Genomic DNA, 18,351 nt, shown 5'->3' with positions numbered 1-18,351 from the left:
AAATTTCTCACTTGCTGCCAGGTTTCAGAAAGTCCACCCTGATTTTTCAGATAATTCAAGGTGTCTACTGTGAAAGGCAAGTGGATGAATTAGGGTACATCTCATGCACACGGGAACACCCCCCCCCCAGGCCATGTATTATTATTATTATTATTATTATTATTATTATTATTATTATTATTATTATTATTATTATTCAGATGATGAAAACTATTCATATGGAACAAGCCCACAGGGGCCACTGACTTGAAATTCAAGCTTCCAAAGAATATGGTGTTCATTAGGAAGACCTGTAATAATATAGTATAATTTTCATGATAGGCCTATACTATAAAGAGACGCCTAACAGTGTCATCTATATAACAGGCCTGTGATAATATAAACGCCCAATTCCTATGATAGACGTTATGACAATAAAGCCTTCATTCTTATGAACAGAGCATTATGAAATAAAGCAATATGATTGTTATAATAGACTTACAATAAAAAAAAAGAAAGCTAAAATTCACCTTTAGTGACATTATTTGGACTGTTAGTCCTACCCTTTTTAAACCCTACATATTAGTTTTTTTTATTCAACTTTTACCCTCATAACCCTTTCTTCACGTAATTTCATTAAAGCTTTCCGTGTTTTCCTGGGACGCCAACAGTACCATCCCTATAAAGTTGAGTCTACCGATTTGTTAAATGGCTGGTTTCCCGCCCACACGATGCGTGACGTCATGACGAACAGTATCACGCAAATACGGAGGAAATCTTACTCCTCATTCTAGATTGAAACGAATATCTATAGATATTGATATTGATTTAATTATTAACTTAATTATCTGAGTCTTAAATATAAATATTTGAATGCAATAGAAGTAAATGGTCACAGTTATTGAGATTGTGATGATCAACGTGCTCCGTACTTCTATCCTCTAATTTCACCGAACGATAGTTTTGGGTTTCAAAATGTTTCGTTAAATTTTAATTCATGTTATTTTTCTGGCAATTTTATATATTATATTGTCTGTATGCATAATAATCTTATTCTGATTGTAAAGTATGGGTGAAGGAAGGTCACTGAAAAGTGCGCCAGAACTTCCCAGAGCGGGCACCATTCAGAATTGTGAACCACTCCATAACAATATCATTCAACTCATCCAACCAAAAGACTGGTAGCCTTTACTGTACAGTTTACAAATAACGTATTCCAGCGTTCATAGTGCTTTTGATATAGACAATATTCAATAACCAAAAACAAAACAACTATGAACTCGTAGGAACAAATTTCTCATTATTGTTCCTACTATTACAATGCAATAGTCAAATATTTCCTTAATGCGTCTATCGTGAAGGAGAAGAGCTCGTCTCTCCCTCCCTACCGCCCGACACTGTAAACGTCCCAGCCCTTGGCTCTTCAAGAGGAGGAAAACTAGGATGAAAAAGCCTGCGCAGCCACGTTGACTCGCAGCATCGAATACACATCTTACCCCTCAACAACAACAACAAAAAAAGAACGAACGAAAACCTGTTCATCCAGCGACACAATCCAACGATACAGATATGGTGATCATTTCCTTCTTTATAACAGAAAATTCGAAACCCCACATTCTAAAGGACGACCGCAGCAAACAGCCAGGCCAACGTCACAACTTAGCAATACGGAAGGACGCTCGATATTCCGCCACTTTAGTCGTAGTCAGTGGCCTCATAAAGCTGGGTGAGAGAAGAATAACTACGGCCGGGTTGCGTGATTTTCCTACTCTGATAAGGAAATCATGAAAGTATCAGCAATTCACTTGAATCTCTGCATAATCTCTTTCACAATACAGTGGAAAGGCTTCTATGAAGCTGCACCACATGAACACACCTATCCACAAAGGTAAGTTCTTGCCTATATATACAATTTACGAGAGAGAGAGAGAGAGAGAGAGAGAGAGAGAGAAGCGGATAGGACGATCAACCTATTATCATGATAAAGAACTGATCATAAAAAGAGAAAGGGAATGCCAATAGAGCTAGCCTGGGAAGAAGTTATCACTTCCACAGTGTTAGTTCGAGAAGTGTTACCAAACTTGGTCCCAAGAGACTGACAGTGTGTGTGTGTGTGTGATGGGGGGGGGGAGGTTATGCCTCTTCTACAGTTATCAGGAACCTCCAAAAAATCTGTTAAAAAAAAAGAAGTTAAAATCATTAGAAGCCAAAATACTGACTCTAAAACATAGAAGTGAAACTCGTCAGAACAAAATTTCAAATAAAACCAATTAAAAAAGTACGCAAGTTCACCTTCCGGTGGAGAGAGAGAAAAGATTTGAGGTATTAGAAAAGGGCACAAAATATGAGGGCAAATTATCCAAGAGTTAAACAAAGACCTGGAAGGATTCCAAACAAGGTCAGAAAAACAGAAGATACAAGGGATGAAGAAGACCCGAGAGCACTATCAAAATTGCCACTTTCAATCACATTAAGCTCAAGAACAATGGGGTTTCGCTATAACAAATCAGACGTGACCGATACACGTAAAAGTTTTATAAAAAAAAAAAAAAGACTGAAACGAAAATTTCGTCAAAATATCTGATGAATGCAGAAGGACTGTAGATACAGACATCTTGGAAACTGTCTACACAGCCCTGACCTTGGTTAGGCTAGTTAGAAGAGATATGAAGTCAAATCATCGATTAGACCTTGACAGGTATGTAGCTAGAGAGAGATGGACTGGAGGTCATTATCAATGACGAGAGAAGAGACCACAGTGCTGATGACCACCACAGGAGCTTCGAAACGGAAAGGCGTTCAGTCAACGAAGACGAGATTCGTCAGATACAAGTGACTTGGAAATAAAAGCAAACTAAAAGTAACGAGTGAAGTTTTAATCGAGACTTCTGGCTCACAGAACTGACAGTTAATGTTCAAGTAGCAATCTCACTCCTCTGCTCAACAGATCTTTGTCAATGTATAATTTAAGAAATTATTATTTTTTGTATAGCTCCCAACACCATTTTTCGAGAAAAACAAAATATTTCATTTTCTCTTACGTTCCAAACCACCGAAATAGTAAACGTTCATTTCATAAATAAACCTATTTTGCAGAAACATTTGCTCATCAAGATGTTGGTGCAATTTCAGTGGCTTTTACTTATGCTTAAAACTAAGTTAGTTGTGATTTTTGTTTGGAGGTTTTACACAATCTGGTTATTAGGACATTTCCACATTGCCCAACTGACTAGGATTACGTAGCGTCTACTTGTAATGCAGGCGTCTACCAGAAATGTCTGGATCTGAGAGCGACTGACTAGGCTATGTATCATGGCATGGAGCAAAAGGGAAGAGAGACAAAAGCCAAAAGGAAAACCTGACACCCCTCCCCCCCCTCCCTCCAACGTCGTCTCAAGCAGTGTTCCAGGTTAGAGGAATTAATTTTAGCGTTACCTAGAAGCAAGAAGCCGTCCTAAGAAAAAGACCCGAGTTACCCAACGTCAAGCCACATCTACCATCGGCCGAAGTAGAAATCATCGTGTGTCTAGTGGTGAACACTATATTTTATCTGTTACTTGGTTTTTTAATCATAAGATTTGAAAGCCACAGGCCACTGCTACCCTAGCTCCTCCTTTCACCACTGCGTGACAGCCTTTCGATCTCCAACAGACTCGTTAGCTCGAATTATCAAGAACAAAGTATTGACTGTCTCATTCAACCCCAAAAAACAATGAACGATATGGTTCTAGCAATGGTCGCCGAATATTTCATTAGCATGTTCTCTGCACAGATACATCTCTTTCCCGTTCTCCCGAAGCCTCCTACATTTTGGCAGGTCTCTTCTCATACTTCAAAGAGGCGTCCATACAAATAGACCTATGTGCGATTCAAAAATAGCCTATTCTGAAACATGGAGAATGAGCAAGTAGAGCCTATGCGTCACATTGTGTGTGGGCGGAGCAACGTGTCATGGAAGCTTTCGTGTACAGGGACAGGGACCCAACACCTTTCAGCAGTTCAAGGGTTAAAGTAGTAGTCAGTCATATCTAGCGCTTAATTAATGCACTCCCCTCCTAGCGCAAAAATCAATAGTTAAATATTACTATTTTCCAAGTCCAATATGGTGTCACTTTCCATAAAACAGGCACATTAGTCTGAAAATAGCAAGTTGTATGGTTCATATAATGATTCACAACTGCAGAGTGTGGCACAATAGCTCAGTGAACTGTTTCAGGGAATGTCTCTGGGCAAAAATGAGCGCTTGGGCAGCAGGACAAGGCGATTCAGAATATCTCATCTCAAGTGGAGTTGGGCATCATACAAATCTCTTACGCACCTAACTCTCAGCCTCGACTATATTTTCTGAATGTGAAAGTCTCAGGTCCTCTCATCCTCTGCCTCCAGAGATCTTAATCATAAATCATACAATAACCACATTTCCGTATTATCCAAACATTTTCTCTCTCTCTCTCTCTTAAAATGGAATTCTGTACTTCTTACAGTATTAATGTATACAACTCCAATTCTCAAAAACATGAAAAGCCCCTTTGAATATTCTCAGGCTTCAACTAATAACAGTGCACATATTTGGGAAGGCACTGAATGCCCACACGGCATCAGCACAGACAAGCTGTCTCGATTATTTGACCCGAAAAGACATTTCAATCAAAAATGTACCTCATCCTAATCTTACCCCATACTAACTTTTCCATGAAATTGCTGTATCACAAATCATTCGCTCTTGTCAAGTAGTTCATTATATTCTCGCGCGCGCACACACACACACACACACACACACACACAAACATACACACACACACACACACACACACACATATATATATATATATATATATATATATATATATATATATACAACAAATAGTAATCTTTCTGCGGAAAGTCATTCTCCGCCGCGACATGAAATCAACTTATTTTACCTTAACTATATACTTTTAAAAATCTATCTAGATGCTAAAGCACTGAATATTATCTCGGAATTTGACATAATCAGGAGTCTCAACCTAGTATTTCTTAACCCAGAGGAACAGCGAGTTCAGAGAATCAACTGAGTTTCTAGATGCGTCTATGCCTGTCACTGAAAATCACGTGTCTTTTGCAGTGCATCCAGACACATCTCGTGTCTACCAACTCTACTGTTCTACTGCACGGCAATTTTTTGTTCTTCCCAGAATAACAATAGAAGCTTGGTCGGGATCGCTGGGATGGAGCCTAGAGGAGCAAGTCTGCCAAATGAAGTCCAGCGGTCTCCTCGGGTGCCAGCCGCAGCCGCAGGTGGACTACCTGTGGAAACTATCAGGCGTGCCCTCTCCCTCAGAAGGCATCATCGTGGGAGAGGGCATCACCCTCTCTGTCATCAATCAACGAAATGGACGTCTACTGCTGCGAAAGGTACGCTGTCGTTTGCTCTTTTACTCAGTGAGCGGAAAAAAACAATCACTATCAGTTTTACAGGGAACACGATGAGTTCGAGCTAAAGCAACCTCACTAACTCACTCACTCTCACACGCACACGCGAGCGCGCAAACAGAAGAAGAAAGAGAAGAAATACACCGGTCATCAATTAGCATTTATTCCCGATCTCTACTTCCTGTGTCGCAATCATTACCGTGACAAACAGCTCTCTTTCTGCTGTACCAGAGGACCCTTCAATAACGCTACTTCAATGAAGAAAGCATTGGGGTGCGCATAAACACACCGTGTCATGTCAGGCCTTCAAATACACGACATTCTCGTGCTGTCTGCTGCCTCTTCTCCCAAGGGAATCATCAGTGTCGTTTGGAGATCGGTCTACAGTACTGTACATACACGACTGATGAATTCTTTCCGAAACGACCACGCATAAAGTTCGTCTCTTTTTATTGTCAAAGTATTAGATGTCTACAAATGTTCATGAATATCCTTGATTCCTTAAAACAGTCTCTTTGGCTTTACGAAAATGATAAAAAAAATCCACATTTTTCTATAAGCAAAAAATACCATCATGAATGTTTTCTTGCTGTGATGCATCCATCTGAAATGCTGTGCAGCACCAAACAGATCCAATAAACAACGGCAACCCTCTATAATTTGCCTGCTATGCTACTGCATCCCCCCTTGGCACTACTGAAACTCCAGTGAAAAGTTCATGACGTAACAGGTACGGGGGAAATCATGGTTTGGGCAAAGAACACTGCAGGCACTCATTTGCGAACGAATCCTGTGATGAGTCAAGACGCTGACTAAATCCCTCCCTCCCTCCCTCTACTGTGCAAGTGTTCACACCGCGGACGAGGTTGTGCTGGAGCCTTTCTTTTTTATGCAGACAGGTGCTTCCGGAAAACTTCCAACCTCTCTGGTCTGTGCGTATCAGTGAGCGAACACTGACTCTCGACAGCAGCGTTGGCAGTGTAGAAATGACCAGGTTATCAGATTCGGTTTGATTTGCGACCCCTTTGAAGCTGTTACCACTACAGGAGCTCTCTCTACTTTGTCGTTGAAGTAGGTTTGTTTCTTGCCTGACTTCTGCATTCTATTTCAGAGACATTGTTGCTGGTGTTATTAATGAACACAGGGTCAAGTTACCGGGTTAGCTGTCGCAGAAAAGCTTAGACATTACGCAATCCTAGTGAACTTGGGCTGTCTGCAAACACACACACATTAAGTAAAATCTACTTCTCAATACAGCTCAAAATCAATAAATTTCGCTGACATCTTAACTAAAAAATATTTTGACCAACTTTCGTATGGAATTAATGTAAGTCCATACGACAGAATTTACCTATTCTCGAAACTGCAACAGAAAACGGTGCTAGGAGACCTGACCTATACTAAAGAACAAAACAATATTCGCAAAATTCCTGCTTTATCAATCTGTATATTTATCTATTTCTCTATCTTTCTAAATATAAATATATATATATATATATAATATATATATATATATATATATACATACATACATACATACATACATACACACACACACACACACACACACACACACACACATATATATATATATATATATATATATATATATATATATATATATATATATATATATATATATATATATATATATATATATATATATATATATATATATATATATGTCCTGACCTGCTTCAACTTTATTTCCATAAAGTCGAAGCCGGTCAGAACTACACCTCGTCTTACTTTTCACCTGATAAATGAATCACGTGTTGAAGTCATTATAATCATATATATATCTATATATATATATATATATATATATATATATATATATATATATATGTGTGTGTGTGTGTGTGTGTGTGTTACACACACACACACATATATATATATATATATATATATATATATATATATATATATATATGCATCCATGTAAAAACATCCCGAACTGGGACTCACGTACATACTTTGATTACTCATTCAGAGTGAAGTAAAACAGAAGTGCAGTAACTAACGTTATCCCACATAATAAACATCAGAATTACGACAGGCCTCCTTATAATTATGCACATCTATGAAACTTAGTGCTGAGACAGATGTCCTATAAAATATTTGATTCGCTTCTTCTATTCACAAACTAATCAGCGTTGTTTGCAGGTGTTTCCTCTGAGGGAATACTGGGCCCGCTGGGCTGACCTGATGTGGTACACGCGCCGAATAGCCGCAGGACGCATCGTCGTCATGAGCGTCTCGATGACTGGCTGCTCGGGTCTTCGTCAAGCAGCTGTCCTTCTGGGCCGCATGGGCTCCCTGTTTGCCGAGCACTTAACGCCTTCAGCCCACTGGATCTGGGTGTTCATCATGGGAGGCCGCACCATTTCGGAGACAGCCGTGATAGACGGCAGTGTGAATGCAAACATTCACACGACTCTGCTAGTGAGTGAGGACCCTCCCCTTGACCAAAAGACCTTCCGACGCTCAGAGCAAAGACGCTGGCAGTTCTGTGACACACAGGATGGGATGGGAGGGCTCTGTGATGAGTACAACCCATCGCCATTGCCCCTGCCAACGCCACCAGGCCTGAAGCATGCTTCCAAGGATGCCCTCAAGGATGTTCCCGTCATAGTAACAGCGGGCGTAAGACACCAGTATCTGTACCACTCCTTAAGTACTATTCTATCAGCTGCAGGGGTTCATCCTAACAATATTTTGGTGGCTCTGGGCGATGCACCTAAACCCACCAGAGAATTGCTTGGCCTTCTTGGCATGAAATACACCATTTTGCCCACTTATGGGGATGGCAACAAGAAACTATTTCGATATTACAAAAATGTCTTTCAACTCATATTAGCTCGCTTCCCGAAAGCCCAAAATGTGATCATTATCGACGAAGATGTGGAAGTCTCGCCAGATTTCTTCTCCTTCATGAGTCAAACAATGTGGCTACTACAGCATGAGCCCACCCTGTACTGCATCAATGGTTTAGGGAGACCTCAAGGGGTGGCATACAACAGCAGTAAGGTCCTTCGTGGAGAGGCGCAAGTATCCTGGGGCTACGCCATATCCATCACCTTTGTTCAAGAGGCATTAAGTATTTGGCTACAAGCACCTGACGACCTAGGCAGCCAATACGACTTCTGGCTCTACCTTCACGTCGCCAAAGGAAGAGAGTGCGTGTTTCCCGAAGTAAGCAGATCGAGGCATTACGGCACAGGCATCAATACTGATGGATTCATAACGGAGAAATATTTCCTGTCTAGTCCCTTAGAGAAAGAATCAGGCATACAGCTCCCCACCACGAACAGACTACGGCTGACAACTTGGCGCCAAGATCTTTCTGCAAGTCTACAGACGGCCACAGTTCTGGAAGGCAACCCCTGCAGCCCGGCCTTCCTGCCCAGACCCCCAACCCCTGCGACGTTCGTCTTCTACGTGAACATGAACAAGAACCCTGACGGAAGGCCTGACATCTCTGACTATTTTCCGGTGGCCACATGCCTGGGTGCCTGGGGGCTCTCCCCCGTCGGTCTTCATGAAGGAGTGGCGACCTTCACGGTCTCCTTCAACGTAACGCTCCATGTCATGGGAGTCCCATTCTCTTCATACGCGCACCTCCGTCATCCTCGCATCAAGCCCTGGGCCCTGGAAGCAGCAAGAAACGAAGAAAAGAGAATTGTGGAAGCGGCCCTTGCTCAGAACAGTCGCTTAGTAATAAGGAATCTGAATCTGACATCTGGTGACCTCATCCACAAACTGATAACCGAGTCATTCGAAAGAGGCGGCTGAGACATACCGGTACTCGGTACAGACTACAGCGGCCAGCCATTACCACCAAAAACATTTCTGCGATTGAACGAACACCAATATTAGCCAACAAAGATCTCAATACAGAATAAAGGTTGAGTCGCTTTGACATTTGTAATTAATTCCCTAATGAGCGCTGTAAAAGTCAAAAGTCATAAGTAAGCCCTGAATAAGAACGACCACAGGCACTATCAATTTCAAATTTGTATCAACACAAATTAGGCTGCAGGTTTTCATCTTTATCTACACTTCTGTTACTGCAAGAGTGTAAAAGGGCAAATGGTAAGAGACAGCTCCTGAGGTACAGTCCATAAAATCAACAGCATATAAACACCCACCTACCTATCCTTGAAAATAAGGAGAGAAGTAAGTCCCTTACGTAATGACTTCTGATCGAAAACCTCACACCTCTCCTACGACACCAGGGTTGCTGGAAAATTGACTGACCATTCAATCAACCGCCCGCCTACAACTTTTCAAATACACGAAGACACACACGCCACATATAACCCAAGCCCTTAGTTCCACTTAACGACCGGGGAACAACAACAATACTACTTAGCATACAACACACTCATTTGTGTTTAGTTTACTAGATTCTTTACAATATGAGAGAGAGAGAGAGAGAGAGAGAGAGAGAGAGAGAGAGAGAGAGAGAGAGAGAGAGAGACTCAAAGCAAGCCCACCGCTCAAACGCGGAGAACGACAACATATATACCCAACTATTTAGGGCACCCAACCGCATGCCAATCTTCTAACACAAACATACATACTGATTCTTATCACTCAACCGGCTACCACAAATATCAATAAGATATTCACCAGATAACAAACCGTCGGAAACGGCAAAATATGACCAATAACTAAACAAAAAACACGAACGGGAATCTGGCACATAAATATGTTTCGAAATACGTGAAATAGCCTAAACGGAAACTTTGAACAACGCCACTACAGTCATCATATTGCAACACTTAATTAACGCAATTCTCTTTCATACACTCACTCATCAGGGAAGTGTTAGCAGTACAGTTGGTCTGCGGCTGTGTGCCTCCTTTTTTCCTTGCATAGCCTATCTACTGTATGTGTCACTGGTGGTACGGTAGCTGTTGTGAAACGTGTACACTTTGATACATTATCATTCTGTTTCACAAGAGGGCAACACACACACAGAGAGAGAGAGAGAGAGAGAGAGAGAGAGAGAGAGAGAGAGAGAGAGAGAGAGAGAGAGAGAGTATATATATCAAACCTGCTGTTACGATTCTGAAATTGCTGAAAACATTTGCACAGTCGTTCAATATGTCAAATCATAAGAGAGTGGTCATTTTTTGACAAAATTTAAAGCCTTCATATTCATTATGTTACTAAAAGTAGCTGGCAACAACAATACCTAAGTACAAATATTTGTTTAACAAAGGCCGTATTTCGTCACTGCCAACATCTGTCTACGTATATTTATGTGGGCAATTATGAAACAATATCATGACCGTGCAGCACAAAACAATCGATTTCAACCTGACCAATTTCAACACGAAATGTAGGCAAAGCAAAGCGCCTCTTGCAAATGAATGGCAAAACAGCAGCTGGGTGTCTGCATGAGTCAACGGCCGAGTGACTCGACCAGTTAGTTACACACAACAAAGCTAAATCCAAACCAGCGATCATGAAACACCAAACTAAAGACACAGGCCAAGCTTTCTCACCCTCAAACTTGACACCACCCTTACAAACGTGGGTTGATGTCATGACGGTCAATTTACAGTAGTCACTCGTGACCTCGAAGTGTCAAAACTGACGAACAACTATGAACACGCTACAAAAACAACGACAAACAGAAACTTTACAAATGCTATTCCTCTTCGTACAGCGACACAAATAGCAAACAAAAATATCTACCTAAACCAAAACATGATATATATATATATATATAATAAAGTACTTTCTCTCTCTCACACACACAACACGAGAGAGAGAGAGAGAGAGAGAAATTTTCAAGATTCTGAAGCAAGAAAGGATATCGAAACGAAGCGAAGCGAAAACTTCTTTGGCGCGATGAGCTTCGAGAACTGATGGCATTACTCACTTACCTCCTTCAGTCCTGTAAGGAGCTGGCTTAATCTTCCGTCCACATGAGTAACTCCACCCAAGGTCAGGAGTGATCCGAGAGGAAGTCCACTCGACGGAGGGGAAAATCGACACCAAACAGAAGACAAGATGATCTTATGAGCTCATTAAGACTGGAGAAAAGGAAAATGGCAAAATGTACATCAAGCGTCAATGATGCCGTGAGGGAGGAAGAGGAAGGGGTGTGGGGAGGAAGGGAGGGAGGCGGCTCTGTCTCTGTCAACGTCCTCTTCTTCTTCTTCTTGACGCTCCACGAACTTTTAGACTGCGACACCCCAAATCATTGTACGTCAAGACAATGCAAAATTCACGACCAGTGCTTTTCCACGTCGCAACTCAAATCCTTTCTTTTACTTTAGATCTGTCAAATGACGACAAAATGACGCAGAAAGAAACCCGCAGATTTCGCTTCACATGATTTTCGGGGAGATGGCCACTAAAAGACTTCAAACTTTCTCTGAGGTGGAGTCACGTCGAAGCTTTTTCCATCCTCAACCATTTTAAAACACACACAAAAAGTTTTTCAAAACGAAACAAAAAATAGTGACAACTTGATTTTCCAAATGACGTTCAGAGCGAAAAAGAAAGACACTTCCTCGAGATGAGCAACAACAATATGTCGCCAAGACACTAGGGGGTGGGGCCCGGGGGTCAAAGCACACTCGTACAGCAGATCGGTTTATCTTAACACACTGACTGCTTCGGGGCAACTGGCGCCTGAACTCAGCCCTCAGAGTCAGAGTGACTCCGGGAGAGGACTTGCTGCTGGTCCACTCGTGAGTTCCCCCTACCCCCTCCCGGTCATTGGGTCTCCTCTGCTCCACAAGTCCGAATTACTTGCTGAGGATTCCAATCCATGGTGTTCTCGTGACTCTCCTAACAATTAAAAATCTGGATTTCCATTCAACATTTTGCTGTGCTCTCATTTCAACTGGTGACCCTAAGAGAGAGAGAGAGAGAGAGAGAGAGAGAGAGAGAGAGAGAGAGAACCTTACAACGAGGACGGTTTCTGGGAACCATCCAACCCAAACCAAAACAAGAACCACACGTGAAAGCGCTCATGCTCACCAAACACACTTGCGAACACGCCACACACACCTCTTCATACTGCCATAGGGTGTGAACATTCCCCATCACACTAACATAACACCCCCAACTAACTACTCATTCCCCAGTTCACACGCGGTCTCGATCCACCCACCCAACTTCACATTACGATCAGGTACGCTCACAAAAAGCCCTCCTGCGTCCACTGAGAAAATATCGGTACAAAGCATTGTGAGGGCCCACAAAAATATAAATACAATAAAAGACAAAACAATGCGCCGAAGTTTCTTCGGCGCAATCGAGTTTTTTGTGCTGCGTATAATCAAAGCCACCGAAAATAGATCTATCGTTCGGTGGTCTGTATGAACCGCGGCCCACGAAACTTTAAACACGTCCCGGTGGTGGCCTGTCCTCTATAGCTGCCAAACCTTAAATAAAATCAAAACTACTGAGGCTACGGGACTGCAGTTTGGTATGATTGATGACTGGAGGGTGGATGATCAACATACCAATTTGCAGCCATCTAGCCTTCGTAGTTTTTAAGATTGAGGGCGGACTCAAAAAGTACGGACGGACAGACAAAGTCATCCCATTAGTTTTCTTTTACAGAAAACTAAAGAAATGATGGCAAAGATTTTACCATTTTAAAATATTGAATGAGGGAAGTACACGAATATTCAAAACATTCTACTGTATATTATAGTAAAACAAAGTTGCCATTTTCCCCACTTCAAACCATACTAAGAAACAATACCTAGATAATACCATGAATATGGTTGCATCCCGAAAAGAACAAGCTTGTTTTTTTCGAGAAAAAAAAACAGGATTGTTTCACGAAAAAAAGTGAAAAAACAGCCTTTTTTTTACATTTATTCACATTCTATTGCTTCCTAAACTACAAAAAATGGCTGACTGTGCTTATATGATGCCTAGAGTTTAGGTAACAAAGCACTTTAGCACTGGAAAGAAAAAACTATTTGTGTGAAAAATAAAAACTAGGGAAAGTAAGGAAAATTAGTGGTGCCTCAACCACTTGGGATTACGTGTTTTGGCTCTACAACTACATTTATATCATTAGAATTTCAATATTTCACATTTGAGCATTGAAATGTTCAATTATCAAACAAGTTTTACTGTTATTTTTCAAAATTATATCTTGAAACCATGACGTACTGGGTCAATTATTTCAATTTCAATGCATTTGAACAGGAAAAGAGTTATGAAAACTGTATGAATGGCAACAGTTCCTTAAAAGTATGTATGATACGAGACATATGCGTGTTTAGTGTCAAACATGTTCATGTTCAACTGAAACTTGTATCATACATGTGTCAGATTCAGAGGTATCAAAACTGTATGATTAGCAACAGTTCCTTAAAAGTATGTATGGTACAGGACGTGTTCAGCATCAGACATGATCATCCGAAATTTGTATCATACTAGTATCAATAATTTCTGTTTCAGAGCCATTGTAGATGTGCACAGCATGGCAGTGGCCAGTTGTTGTGCTTGGAGAATGTGTGGAAAGTTACTGCGCTCATTATAAGAGGTGATGTATGATATGGTGAAAGATATCACAATCCTAGAGACATTCTTTGTACATTTACTGAAAACGTGGGCTTTACTCATTGTTTAAAAAATGCCATGTTTATTATATTATATGGTTTTGATTTTGTGATAGTTGAAGATATAAGGCATGCTATACAGTATGTGAAAATGAAGTCTTGACATATTACACAACGAAAAAATCGGACAGTGACCAGTGTTTACTTGGCAGTGACAACTGCCTTTCAACAACTTTACTATCTTTTTATTTGTTTTGATTACTAACGCCAGTAAATATTTTGATGAAGTTTTTCCTGGTAAGTGACATATTTTTGGTGGTGGTACAAGGGTTTCCTTTTATGAAAACTAATAAAATGAAGGCTACGGCCTACGGTAGGCTACCAGAAACTACGGAGCCAAATGTTTTTGCCCCGAGAGTGACATTAAAAGAACGCAATAATTATTGTTAGGGTTGGCTGCAGTTTACCGTACGTGCTCGGGCTCTACTTACCCAATCCCACAAAAGAAAAGTGATGGACCTAAATATATATTAAGCAATAAAAGAGAAAAATCATATTAAAGTAGATAACAAAAACATATCCTTATTTCAATGATTCCTCTAATTCCACTGATCTAGAAGGAAGGTGGGAGTCTTAAATAACATCATAAGTCTAAACTAACTATAAGCAAGGGCTTCAAAATTACAGAAATTGGATGCAAGGAAAAAACCGAAAAAGCGAAGAAAACATGAAAACAATGTTTTCCTGAAAAAACACGCGGAATTAAAAAATCCGTTTTTTTCACAACCCTAATAATGAATCAAGTGGTGGTGTGTGTGTGTGTGTGTGTGTGTGTGTGTGTGTGTGTGTGTGTGTGTGTGTGTGTGTGTGTGTGTGTGTGTGTGTGTGTGTGGAAGACAATAAAAACCAGATTAATCAAAGACGGCAGAGCATCAACGAGACCAAATAAAGAGATCTGTACCGACACCAATGAGCAGAGGGCTCCAACGCCCGAGTACTAATCCAGGAGAGGAAACCATCCACGAAACATAGATAAAAAGTCTTGAACGAGAACAGCAGCACAGGCCAAAGTCACTCCCATGCAACAGACTGCTGAGAATGCAAAGTCAGTGCAAGAAAATGGGTGGTTCGTGGTTTCTCGCTCCAATTTCCGAAGTACTGTTTTTGGGAAGGGATCATTACCTTCAAGAGCTAACTTCACAAATGGTCATGGGGGGCGCAAGTGCCAACAGGGACATACACTGAATGGGGCTCATCCAAGAATTCATCAAGCCAGGTCTGCTATCAAAGTAGCCTACTGACCAGGGGTCACATTTCAAAATTTAGGGTATTCCATCAAATCTGCAAAAATATTTTATATCAAAGAAAGCGTGTGAAATCACTGCAGAACTCCTAGTTCTGCAACAAAATATCTTGAATCTCTTGAATTAGTGTTCATATATATACATACATACATACATATACACACACACACACACACACCAAGCTCTGCACAAAATAATGTATGACGAGACCATAGAGACCATAAGCGACACAGGACATGACTCACGAGACAAGACTCTCAAGGACTGGTGGACAACATATGCGGAAAGAGCGCGCCTCTGTTGTAAAGAAATGTTCCCGGCATATGTGGCTTACTTCATAACACTTGGTGTTGATAAACTGGCACAACTATTGCATCCCAGTACATCATCCCTTTTGCAGGATGCTTTCAACATGCTTTATATAAAACCTTCATGACCTGTGCACAAACAACTGTAAAAAATAAGATTCCAGTTCATTAATACTGAATATAGAGGTAAGTGCTTCATCCTGAATCATAGGTAGCTAACATTAATAAAAGCAAGTCATTTCATATGGCTAAAAAGCTGCTAACAAAGCCAATGCCTACTTGCACGGACATCAAACTTCCGGAACTGACCCTTCCGCCCGCCCCAAACTGTACTCCAATTACTCATCGTTTGGCGCGAAATGAGTCATGTATTGCGGAGCATAACACAGGACATGGCGTTCATGTTGAAATGCCCCACCCACACACACGAATCCAGGCGCCAGAAGTGACTCCCCACTTCTTTGATGCCTTAGAAACGTCTTGAGGTTCTCCTACATTCAGACTGTCATTTCATCTGATGACTTAATAATTAGGGCATGGGGATAGATAGATTGAGGAAATAATATAAAATTAATAAGCAAGTTCGTTCATATCGTCCATATTTCAAGTCATTACTAAACGCGGCAACAGCGACCAGAACACTTCGCGTAATCACTTTGCCCAAGCGCACACAAGTACCACTGTCGTTACTTTTACAGAGGCAAGGAGTGAAATAATTTACAAAAGCAGGCAAAGTACGGTGACAGCACGGAAGATGTGGAAAAGGTAACATGGTGAAACCTTTGCTTAAACTTCTCCAGCTTCTATTTGATTACTAGAAGTTAGGGGCAGCTTCTCTGGATTGTTTCGTTGCTGGCCTGTAGCCCGGAGCCTTTTCACGAAACTTTCAGTATTCCCCGAAGCTCAGGATTATCTATTTCAAACAAGTTTACCTCAAACGGGACTCAGTGAGGCCGGCCAAGATTTCAGGTTTGTTACTTTCCCGTCTTCAGAAAAGAAAATATGCTCGGGAAAGCACTGCGTCAAATATTTACAGCAGACATTTTACCATGTTCAGACCTTGCACATGGATACACACGCAATATATCCCTTTTGACTACTACAATACAGGCCATTTATTTAGAAATAACAGTAGAGTGATGGCCATTTATTTAGAAATAACATACTTAACAAAACTAGGCATTACAACAATCTACCCCCTTTTTACTCTGCTTTCCTTTGAAAGAAAGAAATTTCAACGCATAACCAAGCTAAACAAGCATCTGGCCGTAGGAACTATAACTCGCGCAAATTGTTTGATTTCCTTAGGTCTCCTTTCGCCAAAATAATGGGCTGCAACTTGGGCTGAAAACCCGATCACTTAAACCTAAGGATGTCTGTTCCATGGGCATGCAAGTTCTCAAGTCATCTGGCATACAGTGATGAAATAGTATACCATTCACTACACTCAGGCCACGGTAGCATGACGATATCAAACTATGGTTACTTAGGATGTCAGGTTCTCCCAAGAAATCCGACAATGACTTGCCTTTGTTCAACTACGATAGGTTCTCCCAAGAAATTCGACAATGCTTTGCCTTTGTTAAATTACATTAGGTTCTCCGAAGAAATTCGACAATGCCTTGCCTTTCTTAAATTACATTAGGTTCTCCCAAGAAATTCGACAATGCCTTGCCTTTGTTAAATTACATTAGGTTCTCCCAAGAAATTCGACAATGCCTTGCCTTTGTTAAATTACATTAGGTTCTCCCAAGAAATTCGACAATACCTTGCCTTTGTTGAACTGTGTTAGGTTCTCCCAAGAAATTCAATAAATCCTTGCCTGTATTCAACTACGTTCAGTTCTCCCAAGAAATTCAATAAATCCTTGCCTGTATTCAACTACGTTCAGTTCTCTCAAGAAATTCAATAAATCCTTGCCTGTATTCAACTACGTTAAGTTCTCCTAAGAAATTCAATAAATCCTTGCCGGTACTCAACTATGTTAGGTTCTCCCAAGAAACTCAATAAATCCTTGCCTGTATTCAACTAAGTTAGGTTCTCCCAAGAGATTCAATAAATCCTTGCCTGTACTCAACCATGTCAGGTTCTCCCAAGAAACTCAAAAAATCCTTGCCTGTATTCAACTATGTTAAGTTCTCCCAAGGAATTCAATAAATCCTTGCCTGCATTCAACTGCTCTAAGTTCTCCCAAGGAATTCAATAAAACCTTTCCTGTATTCAACTACTTTAGGTTCTCTCAAGAAATTCAATAAATCCTTGCCTTCATTCAACAACGTTAGGTTATCTAAGGAAATTCGATAAAGCCTTGCCTGTATTCGACTTTGTTAGGTTCTCCCAAGAAATATGATAAATCCTCGAGAAATCATTGCCTGTATTCCACTACGTTAGGTTCTCCCAAGAAATTCAATAAATCCTTGTCTTTATTCAACTACGTTAGGTTCTCCCAAGAAATTTAATAAATACTTGTCTTTATTCAACTACGTTAGGTTTGCCAAAGGAATTCAATAAATTCTTGCCTTTATTCAACAACGTTAGGTTCGCCCAAGAAATTCGATAAATACTTCCCTGTATTCAACTAAGTTAGGTTTGCCCAGGAAATTCAATAAATCCTTGCCTGTATTCAATGACGTTAGGGTACTCCCAATTCTCCTACGAAAGCCAATAAATCCCAGTCTGTATTCAACTACGTTAGCTTCTCCAAAGAAATTCAATAAAGCATTGCCTTTATTCAAATACATTACGTTCTCCCAAGAAATTCGATAAATCCTCCCCTACATTCGACTACATTAGGTTCGC

General features: G+C 40.7%; 2 protein-coding genes across 30 annotated transcripts in view; one reads left to right on the top strand and one right to left on the bottom strand.

Moving 5' to 3' along the window:
• The window catches only part of atl (atlastin GTPase), a 496,293-nt gene that overhangs the window by 165,379 nt on the left and 312,563 nt on the right, over positions 1–18,351 (bottom strand). The gene's annotated exons all lie outside the window — the stretch shown is intronic.
• LOC136836506 (protein O-linked-mannose beta-1,2-N-acetylglucosaminyltransferase 1-like) lies at positions 7,562–9,321 on the top strand. The gene has a single exon (XM_067100885.1). It carries the CDS (start codon positions 7,600–7,602, stop codon positions 9,184–9,186), a length of 1,587 nt encoding a protein of 528 aa, XP_066956986.1. The 5' UTR covers positions 7,562–7,599; the 3' UTR covers positions 9,187–9,321.

Source organism: Macrobrachium rosenbergii, chromosome 56, assembly GCF_040412425.1.
Source record: "Macrobrachium rosenbergii isolate ZJJX-2024 chromosome 56, ASM4041242v1, whole genome shotgun sequence".
In the NCBI taxonomy this organism is placed as follows: Eukaryota; Metazoa; Arthropoda; class Malacostraca; order Decapoda; family Palaemonidae; genus Macrobrachium; species Macrobrachium rosenbergii.
The sequence above is the reverse complement of the archived record's forward strand: the minus strand, read 5'-3'. Positions and strand labels throughout refer to the sequence as shown.